This window comes from Zonotrichia albicollis, chromosome 7 (assembly GCF_047830755.1).
Source record: "Zonotrichia albicollis isolate bZonAlb1 chromosome 7, bZonAlb1.hap1, whole genome shotgun sequence".
Taxonomy (NCBI): domain Eukaryota; kingdom Metazoa; phylum Chordata; class Aves; order Passeriformes; family Passerellidae; genus Zonotrichia; species Zonotrichia albicollis.
Window position 1 is genome coordinate 21,701,282 of NC_133825.1, and position 12,564 is coordinate 21,713,845.

A 12,564-nucleotide genomic window follows, 5' to 3' on the forward strand; every position below is an offset into this window, starting at 1 on the left:
AGAAGTTCTTCCTCATATCGAGGTGGAAATTCCTCTGTTGTGGTTTATGGCCCTTGCTCCTCCTGTCACCGGGCATAATTGAAAAGAGGCCGGCACCATCCTCCTTTGAGACATTTAAATATATTGATAAAACCCCTCTCAATCTCCTCCGGACTAAACAGGCCCAGCTACCGCAGTCTCTCGTCACAAGCGAGATGCTCCAGACCCCACACCGTCCTTGCGGCCCTTGGTGCAGCTCAGCACGGACAATTTAGCCCAAAGCGCTCCCACCCCGGCGGTACCTGCACGCCCTCCGCCATGGCCGCCGGGCCCGCCCCTAACGGCGCCCCGCCCGCGCTCCCCTCAGAGCCCGGCCCGCCCCTCACGGCCGCGCGGCCCGGCCCAGCGCGTGCCGTTTCTATTTAACGGACTCGGAGCAGTAGCGAACGAAAACTACATCGAAACATTTTCTCTGTCAGCTTTGTATTGCACGCAGCAACAGTAATTCACAGTAATAGCATTTACCCGCAATATCAAATAAAATGCAAACATTTGGTAGGTGAACAGTAAAAAGAACAAAGAGCGAAATAACTTACTTTGCAAAGTTTATGGATGTGCTGAGGGAGCTGGCATGACAAAACAACTTCCTTGCAGCGCCTCACATAAAGCAAAGGCCTCCCGGGATTTTCTGCAGCTGTTTCAAGCTGTGCCACTGCTTTGGAGCAGTTTGCCACCTTCAGAAGGTTGTCATCCGCAGTTTCTTAAAATGTGCAAACCACAAAGTACAGTACCTGTGTCCTAGCTGAGGCACAGGAGACAAGAACATGCCCATTACCCACTAAGATTGTGATGTATAGTGTGAGATTCAACACGTCTGTAGCTCCTGTTCTGCTCAAACACCCTGACCCTCACTGACACAGGTAGACCAATCGCGTTTCCAAAAGGAGTCAGAAATCTTTGAGGTTCAGAGAGCTGGATCCTGCAGTGTTTTGTAGAATTATTCATAGTATTTTAAAGAAATAGAGCCCATACTGTGAATTTTAAAGAAATAGAGCCCACACTGTGAATTCCTACAATTTGTGCTGTGCTCTGCGGCTGATAGCTGCACAGTTGTGTTACTGCCCCTTTTACAGTGTATATAAATATAATCAAATAAGAACATTATTCAGAGCTGCAAGCACGGCACGTAGTAAGGTGTTAAAACTGGGGAATTAAGTGGATGCAATGCAAGATTGTGTACATTCATTATTATGTTATCTAGTTGGTAACAGGTAGATTCTTGACTTCACCCTGCACTCCTCTGGAACTGAAAATGCCCATTGACTTCCATGAACATTTTCAATGTTAAAGACTTGGGGGCTTAAAGCCTTTAGAAAGAGCTAATTCTGTTTCTCTTACTCAGTATAAAAGGATTGAATTCTTTCTTACACAAAACCTGAACTGAGCAGGTGATTGAAGCTGAGTGCTGATTGAAGCTCAAACCACATTTCCAGTTGAGAGCTCCTAAACTTCCTACTTTTCAATTTAGATTTTTAGATAGCTGGTGTCAGAAGGCTTAGAAATAGAAAAAAGGATTCAACAGTCACATCAAACCATGCCATCTAATTTCATGTGGATCCTTCACGTTTACAAAACCACATTCATGTGTATGTGAATATTTAAGGTGGCTTTTTGATTTCCTTCAAATGCAAAACTTCTAAGTGCAACACAGAAATACTAAACTTAAAATGCTGACGTAGTCCTTTCCTACTACAGGTAGCCATGGTAGATTTTCATATGATTTCTAATCATCAAAGAGACCCAGGTTAGAGAACAGCAGAGCTCCTTCTCCACTGGTGCAGTTCTGTTAGATGTAAAGGTTTCCTGAAAGTGTCTGTTATTTAATATTTAAAATATGTTATTTAAGCAGAACATATTTGAAAGTCTGGCTTTACACCGTAAGTGCTCTTCTATTTGTCTGAGAAGCAATCAGAGCTAAGGTTTGGGAGAGGCTCTGCCAAGATTGGTATCACTCAGAACATGAGCATCGTGGAAGGCACACTTCTTTATTGTCTCTCTTTGATTAAAGCTCTTCAGCTCATGGTGCCTAGGTCACCTCTAGCCTATACAAGATAACCACCACACAGCCCACTAACACTCAGCCCTGGCAGGGGCTGGGCAAAGAGCTGGTTGTTCCCCTTAATTTTCAAGTAGCCAAATTTTCATTTTGCTAATTATGCACTGAAACATCACCAATATGGCAATTCCACACTGCTCTCTGCACAATGAACTACACAGCTATCTTTGTAGAAATATCTTCCTCTTCATCACAATACTCCATCTTTTGGGCAAGGAGCAGGTTCTCCTGCATCACACAAGTCCATGTCAAAAGGGAAATAAAGGTCGCAGCTGCAAGCAAAGCTTTGATAGTGCAGGCCACCTGCAATTGGAACACATCCAGCAGCTGCAAGTGCTCCAAAATATTCCAACAAGTCTTCCAAAGTTTTAGTAGCCAAGGTGATTCAGTCTGATTTTGTTACTTATTGCAGAGATCCTGGCATTTCAGGAATAAATGAAACTTACTTATTTAAGAAAAGGAATGAATTTTCAGAAGTTGCCTTTTACAAAGCAAAGGTTTTTTAACACAAAACAGGCCCACAGAAACATCCTCCTATTGACAGAGATCCTATAAAAATGTTCAATTGCAAACACGTTTCCAGTCACTTTTAGTTAAGCATCACCAAGCAGAGTTATTAGCCATAGGCAAATTCAGCATGAAAAGCAGGCAGAAATTCCTAGCAGAGCCTTGCTTGTTACATCAACATCAGATGGACATATAGCTCTCCTGGCTGCCAGCCCTTATGACAACAAATTGCTTATACTCATGCCCTGTGGTACAAGAATTGAGAAGAAACCACAGGCATATGTGGAGGACTTGCACACAGTATTTGGGTTTGACCCTCCCAGTATCCAATGGGTAATTTGTGAAAGCAACAGGACATTAGTGCTACGTGACTCTTAATAAAGAGCCCTGCATTACTGTGCATAAATGCATTACCACAGTAATTAATCATCCCCTCCTGGCTCCTTTATAACATTCTTTGCAGATATTCTATCCAGGAAACAGCATTCCCTCTAGGTAATGTTCTTCTGTTTTACATATATAGATACACACCTTCAGAAAAAAATTCTGGACATGATTATGTACTAGGAAAAGAAAAACATAAATCCCAGGTTGTCAGGGAAACTTGTTTTTAAAACAAAAAGATGATTCTGCCATTTCTCAGGCAGTATCCAATTAAAATGAGATACAGGTATGAGAGGATACCTGCTTTGGTGTATCAGCAGCAGGACAGACAGAGTTCTGAGTTACCTGGGGACAGATGCTGCTTCTTTTTTGCTCACTGTCAACACAATCCAGCTCAGTACCTCTCCCTGCCTGTTTAATTAATAGGGAGGCAAAATTTCCATGTGATTTAACAGTGATTTTGAGACTTGTAAAGTTAGTACTCTGCCCAGCAATAACAAAGTCCAAGTTAAATGGAGCAAATGATAACTTTTCAATTATTCAAAACAATATGAAACAATATGCATACAAAGAAATGAAAGTAGTAAAATGTGTATTCTATCAATGATTCCTTTATCTTCTCACCATAAAGAGAAGTGGCCCAATGTAGGATAAAAGCAAATTTTAGATGGATTCTCTTCTTGATCATAGCCAGAAGACAGCTATATCTATTGCCAAGAAATTAATCGAGTTCATAGAAATCCTAAAAATTAGATAGAAAAGACTTATAAGAACATGTAACCCATCTCCAGGGGACCTGTACTTTTTTTGCCAACAAGAACTTCAAGCAGAAATAGGAATTTATTTAAGCCAGTAGTTCAAGACAGCTCCTTACTGTGTATTGAACTGTAGAAATAATGTAAATGTGTGTATAACATTGCAGTTCACCATCGGTGTGAACTAAGAAAGCTTAGGTTTTTCTCCCCTCTGAACACCTCTTAGTACAAAAACCCAAACTATGACACCTGCTGCATAAGATAAAGCAATATGCATAATTTAGGGCATAGCTATTTCAAACTACCTACCCTCAAGGTCATCAATTGATAAAACAAAACCCAAAATCTCTAGAATTCAAGAACTCTTCATAGTTATTATTCAAACAAGAACAATCCACTCAGAAGTCCCAAATTCAAGACAAGAGACAAAAAGAAGAGCCCATTGAGTGCCTCTAAGTCCCCTAAGTCTTATACAGCCACAAGTACACGGTGACAATGGACAAATAATTTATCATAAGGTTAGTGCAGGGGTTTGGGTTTGATGAGAGAATTGTTTCATTGGCAGAGAGCTGCATTCTTCAGGAGGACATGTTGTGCAGTACAGAATTTGCTAGTTAATGTAGCGATGAAAATCACCAGAAAGAATAATTTAACAAGTTATAATTGCAAATAGAAATAAAACTTGTAAAATACAGGAGTATGTATATTCATATTCTATATAAAATGTTACATATTAAACACATACTCAAGTATTGGTACTATATAATACACATGTATATCTTCTCTCTTCAGACAGCCATTTCAGCTCAGATTCCCATCTACTCTGTATCTTTTCTAAAGACATAAACTACTGCTAATCTTGGCAAGTTCACAGGAACTGGAGGATATTTTACTCCATGAGAAAGATGAGACATTAATCTCCTGGGAAAACTCTCTTGAAATTTCATTTTGATAGACAAAACTTGACTTTTCCATTTGAACTGCTATTTCATTCTGTTGGCAGACCAAAGAAGATAGAAAGGCACAACTACATGAAGAATTACATCTTAGTAACACAGCAAAGTCTACAGAAAAAATATAAATTCACTGATTCCATTGTCCTTGCCCTTTTGCCCCCAAATGGGAACATAATTTCTTTCATAGGTTTCATATTTTACTCCTTTCATGCCTCTGTTGTGAAGCTCTATTGATTTTTTGCCACCTTCTCCATGTGATGTTAACCAGCTTTTAGAATAACATATAACAATTTAGGGCAGCAAGTGAAAAAATACATCCAGCTGAAATTACAGGGGGATTTTAATAGAGAGACTGTAGTTACTCAAGACTTGAATTGTCTTGTATACTAAAGCTAACTGTATTTTTTATTTATTTGTGAATTGTTTGTTTGCTGGACTACACAAACAGCTTCCAAGGTTTTTCAATATTTCTTTAGTTATTTAATAAGGACTGGCAAGCCTGAATTACTGGGACATAATTACATCATATTTAAGTGATGTCTTGGACTAGGATCCCACCTACAGCAGCAACACCTGGAGAGTCAGTATGACAAATGAGTCTCCATTTTACAGAAAGAGGCCTGTCCAAGAGAATGAAATGTGTCACTCTGCAGTTTGGCAATACATCCTAAGTGTCCCTGCCACCAGATCCAAGCAACAAAGTGGATCACGTGTCTTCTCCTTGTGTACTTGGAATCACAGAGTACAAATCCCAAGGAGTGGATGAGCATATTCAGAAAGAACGTGTCCATGTGGTCTCCTTAAATATGTAAGCATAAAGCTTATTTTGTGATCACTAGGCAATAGGGTTAAAATTACGATGAAGCTGTTTGTTATTGCCCTTCCCCTTTATTTCCCTGACTCATTTGAGGTTATGGACTCATCTTGGCAAAGTACATTAAAATAAAATGGTATATAACTCAGTAGTCAGTCCTGGGAGCACTTTCCTTCCTAGATTCTGAATTTGAAATATCTGCTGTGCAAGCATATGTTTACAGAGAGCTGCAAGGAGGAGTTAATGTCCATATTCACTCCAAAAAGATTATGTAGTTGCATGCAAAAAATGAATTCACAGAGCTCTAGAGAGCTTAAGTATATTACTTCTTGTAAAAATAAAAAGTCATTGAGCAGAGGATCCAAGGCCAGCACATATATTTGTGCTAAGAATATCACTTTAACTGCACATGAGCTCTGCATGTGATGTCATATGGAACATTATGGGTTTCTTCTAGAACAGGGGTCAAATATTTCCATAAGGTATTTATTAATGTAATTTATTGATTTAGATGGGGGAGAATTAGCCTGTTCAGAGTGGAAAGCTGATTATTCTAACCCATTCTTGAGCTCAGTATTTTGGAACTCAAAATTCAAAGAAAGAGAAAGATGTGGCACAGCTCACATATACTCTGCTGACACTTGTGACTTGGGTTATGGAGAATAGGGGTATTTTGGTACACAGGGAGCAGAGTTACCCACACACTTATCCTAGGAAATTTAGGAGGAGAATGAAAATACTGAGTGCACTGTTTGACAGTGTTCCTTGAACTGGAGCTTATGCTTTTCTCATTTACTTGAAATTTGAAAGAAGATGATAGAAGTTAATGGAGTTTCATTATGGTAAAGCAATGTAAAAGGAATCATCTTCCTTGTTTTAACATCTGTGAACGCCGTCTTCCTCTTCCTCACAAACAAAACATATGAGATTCTGCTCAGTTTTAATGCTGTTTGGCATCTGTGCCTATACTGCCAGGGACATTCAGAACCGTTTACATTAACAGCAAATATTTTTACTCCAGAGAAGGAAACATATCCTTATTGATATTCAGCAAGTGGCGCGTTGTTGCAACCAAGATATAATTTACTCACTTGTCTGACTGGATTACATTACTCCATGCATTTTGTAGTTTCATCTGTGAAAAATTGAACTTTAGTTCTACAGCTGTCATTTCCCATAATTCTTTTAAAACAATCTGTGGCAAAAGGATAAAAAATAGCTCCAATAGAAACTGCTTCTGGGGATGGCATTTGAAAGGACATTATTTAGAGTTAATGAATTAGACTAAGAAGTTTGTCATATTCTTTACATGAGCTGTGAGTCAGACTTTGTATACAAGTATTTCTGCCACTTGTGTACTTTGTAAAGGCCACGACTCCCTTTGTTTCCTGGGAACCCTGCAGTGAAAACATTTGTCTTCAGAAGCACACAGCTTTGTTAGGCTGCCTGGGTAATATCTCCAGTTGTTCTGTTCAACCTTTTCGTGTGCTCAGAAGCAGCGCTGCACCCGCCCACTGCTGTCCTTGTCAGGGCTCCCCTACCTGAGCACTGCGGCCGCCTGAGCCGGGCAGCAGCTCAGCCATCCGCAGGCAAAGCCACGGGAGCTCAGCCAGAGCCAGGATGGGAGGACTGAGCCATTACTTATTTATAACACTTGCAGTTAAAACTCAACTGCAGCAAAAATGCAAAGTCCCCAAAATGGAGGATGGGGATGCTCTTTCAGCTCTGATTTCTGCCTCTTCACTTCCTCTGATGTAAATTTTCAAACTCCCTTTGATGAAAAGTAGATCAAGCTCCAAAACCAGGCTAAGCTTCAAAAGATGATTATAGGCTTTCCTACACAAAACTGACTCAAAGTTTTACTTCCTGGGTTTATCACACACAATGTAATTTTTCTTCTACCTCTTGCTTTTACACTAGCACATGGATCACACGTTCCTTCTTGGTAACTACTTTTGCATGTTACCCAAGCCAGATATTACTCTTGATAAATGACTATTTAAATTTTCACTGCCTCTGCTGCGTTTCAAAATATTAACTGTAACTGGATGTTTTATACACATACCAGAGAAATATTTTTCTCACAGCCACAGTGAAAAGTTTTGTTGAAAATACAAAAATACAGAGAAATTAAATACAATCCAAATAAAGCATTTTTTATGTTGAACTCAACCATGTAAATTTTTGATGCCAAATAAGAATTAAAATCAGAGGCTGCAAGTAGGGAATTATAATGAAAACAATTTTTCCAGTGCTACCTACACCTTTTGCTGTTATGCATAAATCCTGCTATCACTCATGTAATAATGATAGAACAACCATAATTATTTCTGTATTAGACCAAAAAAATTCCCTGTATGATTTCATCTGATGGTAAAACATAAATCATTATACTAAATAGATACTTTTTGTCTACTTACAGAAAAAAATGGACTCAAGCTTCTTTCTCTCCACCCTATATAATTAAAAAAAAAAAAAAAATCAGACACCAATTTTTAGCCAAGCATTCATCAGAGTATGTATTGTTAACAGGTGTTGTGTATTACATTTCCCATGCACACAGTGTTGGAATGTAAAACTGTAATACTGCTCCTAGGAACAAGTAGCGTAATTAAAATTCTTTGTGAGTTTGATTTACTGGGTATTTTCTTCCTTTAAAATAACTACATTGCAAACAAGAGCCAATTTCTTAGATTTGATCTATGGGTTGTGCAGCTTATACTTCAGGTTCAAAATGGTGATTTAGACAATAACACATAACAGCTGAATAGTTATTTATAATGGCACAGCACCTGCAGCAGATTGTCAGCTGAAAAGGCAAATCTAAATGCTTTCAAATTCTCTTGTGTATTATAATGGCAGTAGTAGTGGCCACTATAGATACAATAGTTGGGCATGTAATGTAACTTTTGTTTCTGATTGCTTGCCATTTTCTCGGTTTTATTCCTTTAAGACTGAAAATGTTCATACTTAGTGTCAGTCCATATGCATTTTAAAAAGCTCAGGCACAGTTTAGCTTTCTGTTAATTTTGGGGGCAGGAGGTGTCAATGAACTTAAATATTAAATAGGACATCAAACTCTTTTCTCATCACTTTAAGATTTTCCACATTTCCCAGACCATTACACATGCATAATTAACACAACTTGGGCTTTTTTTTTAAAATCTTGATTAATGCTGCTAAGAACTCTGGAGAAATTTGATCTGAAATTTTAAAACTGTAAATACATTTTTCTTACCTCAATATGTGCCAGGATTTTTCTGTGAGCCTTTAGCAGCAGCTCCCATTTAAAAATCTGAACTTGTGCACACGCAGTTTCCTTTTACATTTCATTCCTCCCTGGACTGAACCCAGCATTGATCATTTGTGTGATGATGTGCTAATTCTGCATTGATGTCAAACACATGTTAGGGAGAAATGTAACAGCTTGTTGCAGCAGACCCAGGCCCATACAAAACCATCAGTGCACTCATGTAACCTCCACCCACAACAGAAAGTCCATTTAGATGCACAGTCCACCAAGCAATGCTCAGGTTTCTACCAGAAGGAACATCTGGGATGTGAATATGCAAGGATCATTCCCAAAAGGCAAGCACTCTAAACCCACTAGAATTTTCCAGGCAAGACAGAATTTGAAATCCTCTTGTCTATTAAATATCTATAAAATTACCTATATACTTTCTGAGTGTTGGGAGGCATTAGATGGGCCATATACTTTGGGCTCTTTAGTTGGAAGGTGACAGACAGTCCAAGTACAACAGTATGTTTCTACCAGAATGACCAAAGTCGTATTAGGGAGTAACTATAAAAACATAAGCGAAAATAGCATTTGTCTCCAGATGAAAGGAAAAATAGTTTCCAATGAGCTAATTGCTTTAGAACACAAACAATAGATAGAAAAAGAAAAGAAAGAAATGACTTGTCTGTAATAGAGATCTGTAACAGAGGCTAGGAACAATCCACTTGCTCTGGGGTTGATGGGATGATGCCATTGCCAATTAGCATGAGCACTTTGTTTTATAACATCCATTTACTCACTGTATGACCTACTTTAGTGTACACCTCAAAATCATCTTTGGAGTACTTCCACTGGAGCCAAGGGAGTTAATCCATGAATTAGTTTGGTCGGTGAAGTGATTCATATGCAACAGAAAGAGTTACAGAAACTTAGTCGGAAAAGAGTAATGGAGAGAGATTCATGCATGCTATAAATCTTCTTGGCTTTGTGCTAATGTTATTTATCTATTTGAGATAGCAAGGAGGTTCTATAATGTGTGTAATATGGGACAGTGGCTTTGCAATATAAACTGTCCATTAGTAATGCAAAGTAACTTATTTTCATCTGCTAGATCATTACTGTGAATTTTTCTCCCTAGTTTTGACATGTTATAAATCTTCATGAAGTCCACATTTGTTCTCTTTATCTTTTACTTCCATTTGATTCATTCTATTTTAAATTTATGTAAACACACTGTAAGACCACCAAGCTTTTTGTAATTTCAGGAGGGCAATGCTTCCACTCCTAGGAAGAAACTGATGCCCCACATCTCAATCTGCTGGCCCAGCTGGGGCAGCTCAGACATTCCTCTGAGCATCCCTCACTTCACAGTGCCTGTGCCGCCATAAGGCACAAAGGATTTAAATGGATTGAAGCGCAGTTTGAGAGAGTTGAGCAGAGCTGTGGCACCAGCAGATGCCAGGGAACAAGGTGTAAGAGCTCCTCCAGCATCCCTTCCCAGCAATAAGCAGTGTCCCTGTGGAGCTGTGTGCACTCCTCAAGTGCCTTGGCAGCAGCACTGAAGCAGCCTTGGCCAGTCGGAGGGCGGCTGGCTCAGGGCCGGCTCACATCCCCTTCATCCTCCCAGCCTTCAGCTGCCTGAGCCCCCCTGGCATCGCTTCTGTCATTGTACCTCTCCAGGATCACTCGCAGGACACGCAGCCCCATGCCAGCCGGTGACACCAGGCAAGATGCGACCCCTTCCACCAGCTCCCAGAACTGACCTCTCAAACAAGCTGCCACATGGTCCGTTTGGTACACCTGGGTTTATCTCATGCAGCCACAATATTTCCCATACTCTACATCTGCCAATAAAGAAAAGATGGAATGCAAGAAGCAGCAGGCTACTACTCACTCTGGAATGACTTCAGGTCTGCTAAGATCTGTTGGGATTTTTTTAACTCTTGCCTTCACTGCCTGTGTAGTAGGGACAGATGTACTTACTCCTCAAGAGTCCTCCAGTTGCTTCTCATCAATAAACCTGTCTCACCTTGGTGCAGCAGAATCCACATTGTTGCACCCAAATCATTCCCTAGAAGAGCAGTGGTATGCTAAAGGAATTCCAAGCTGTTCCAATACCAGAATTTTCGGCATATCTTTTATTATTCTGACTACCTTACAATAGAACATTTGAAGAAGTAATTGGGCTTTTGTAGGACACCGGTCCCATTCCACTTCCCACTGCAGATCTGCAGCCACAGCCACTGACAACTCTTCCATGCTACTGTGGTTTCTCTATAGTTTCATGTTTTTTATCTCAGTGCTACTGTAGCCTCTATCCCCAAACAATCAAAGCAGGAGCAGAAGACATGAGCTTGCTGCTGGAATTGGCTTTTTCGCTAACTTGGATGCAAAAGGTCCAGTGAGGTCTGTGATGTCTCATCATCATCCACGGACCCCATAGTGCAATTTCACTGAATACTCCAAGCTGGACCTACTGGCATATCACAACATTTGTATATTGACGGAGTAAATAAAGCTGGAGCAGAGTCAGTCCAATGCACACAGGTCCTAATTTAAAAAAGGAAAATAAGAACCTTCATTTCCAGCTCTTAACTTAAATTCTCACTACTTTTTGTGGTTTTGATCAAACCGCTAATGTTTTTTAAAAATTATTTTCATATAAAACTAGGCACTTGAGATTTTCAAAATCATCAAGACACTAATGTAACTTAGAACTCAAAATGTTTTTAAAAATCACTGAAGATATGTATCAAAACCTTCCAAGCAAACTTAAATTTTCTTTCAGGATTTGTCTCCACTTCCTTCCTTCAAACCCTTGATTTCATTATGTAATAATTGTACACACTTTCTAAATATTTTTTAAGTTCACAAGGTTCTACTAAAAATTATTTCATTAATATTTATAAACTACAAGTAAAGCTGTAAAGCTTTTTTTCCTACAATAAGAATTATACTTTTAGCACTGCATATATATATTTTTTCAGGAGGTATTTATTGGATTTAATAAGCACTACTCTGTGGGAAGCCAGCAAAAATTAAGATTTAGCTGACACTCCTTTATCCAGAAAATCCTGATTAGTGGAATCTTATATAAGAAATACAGAAAAGTAATGCAGTTTTACATTCTCTTTAGGAATGAGCTCTGGAGATCAGAATTTTCCTTCTTTGGACAAACACCTCCAGGGAATTTCAACCCAGGAATTAGAGACTTTTGCTTCTTCCTGTCATTCTTTTTTGTGCCCATAAGCCACGTCTACTCTTTGAAGACAATTAAATAGCTGGCGAGGAAATGTCCTTTATTGTTAAATAGCACTTAGCTCTTTAAATAGTTCACTGACTAATAGTCACAGGTTAATAAGATAAAAGCATTAAACACGTTGTGTGCACTTCACGGGATAGGAATTCCCAGACACTTCCTGCCATATATGAATGTTGTCATCTTATTGCAAAACTCCCATACCTTCTTGGTGATTTCTCATGGGCACCTCCTCACAGCACTGACTCCTTCTTCACAGCATATCCAACCAACTCCATCTCTCTCCTCACCCAGCGAACCCACTCTTTTGTAGCACTCATCTTCTTATTGGACACAGCTGTGGCCTGTTAAGGGCAGGTCTGTTCCTAATCTTTGGTGATGAGTGCAGCTGCAACTCCTCAGGTGTGAGACTGCCTTCTACACTATCTTTATTTGCTTACATTCTATCCCTCCACACATGAATACAGCAATTTGCAGGATAGCCAAAGCAGAGCCACTGGGAACTGAGCTGACATCCCCTCGTTGCAGCTCCCAAGGGTTAGAAAGGCCTGGGCAT

The 12,564-nt window shown here is 39.5% G+C and overlaps 1 protein-coding gene and 1 long non-coding RNA gene across 2 annotated transcripts in view; both read right to left on the minus strand.

Moving 5' to 3' along the window:
- The window catches only part of CABCOCO1 (ciliary associated calcium binding coiled-coil 1), a 57,757-nt gene extending 57,429 nt beyond the window's left edge, over positions 1–328 (minus strand). Inside the window, exon 1 of the mRNA XM_074544604.1 lies at positions 282–328. Within this exon, the coding sequence (XP_074400705.1) occupies positions 282–299 (18 nt within the window). The 5' untranslated portion in view covers positions 300–328. The remainder of the gene's footprint in view (positions 1–281) is intronic.
- A 267-nt stretch (positions 329–595) lies between these two features.
- On the minus strand, positions 596–11,017 carry LOC141729677 (uncharacterized). The gene is made up of 4 exons (XR_012581074.1): positions 10,513–11,017; positions 8,750–8,896; positions 7,932–7,966; positions 596–781 (listed from the first exon to the last, which is right to left on the minus strand). It is a non-coding gene; the product is annotated as an uncharacterized LOC141729677 (long non-coding RNA).
- Positions 11,018–12,564: the final 1,547 nt, after the last annotated feature.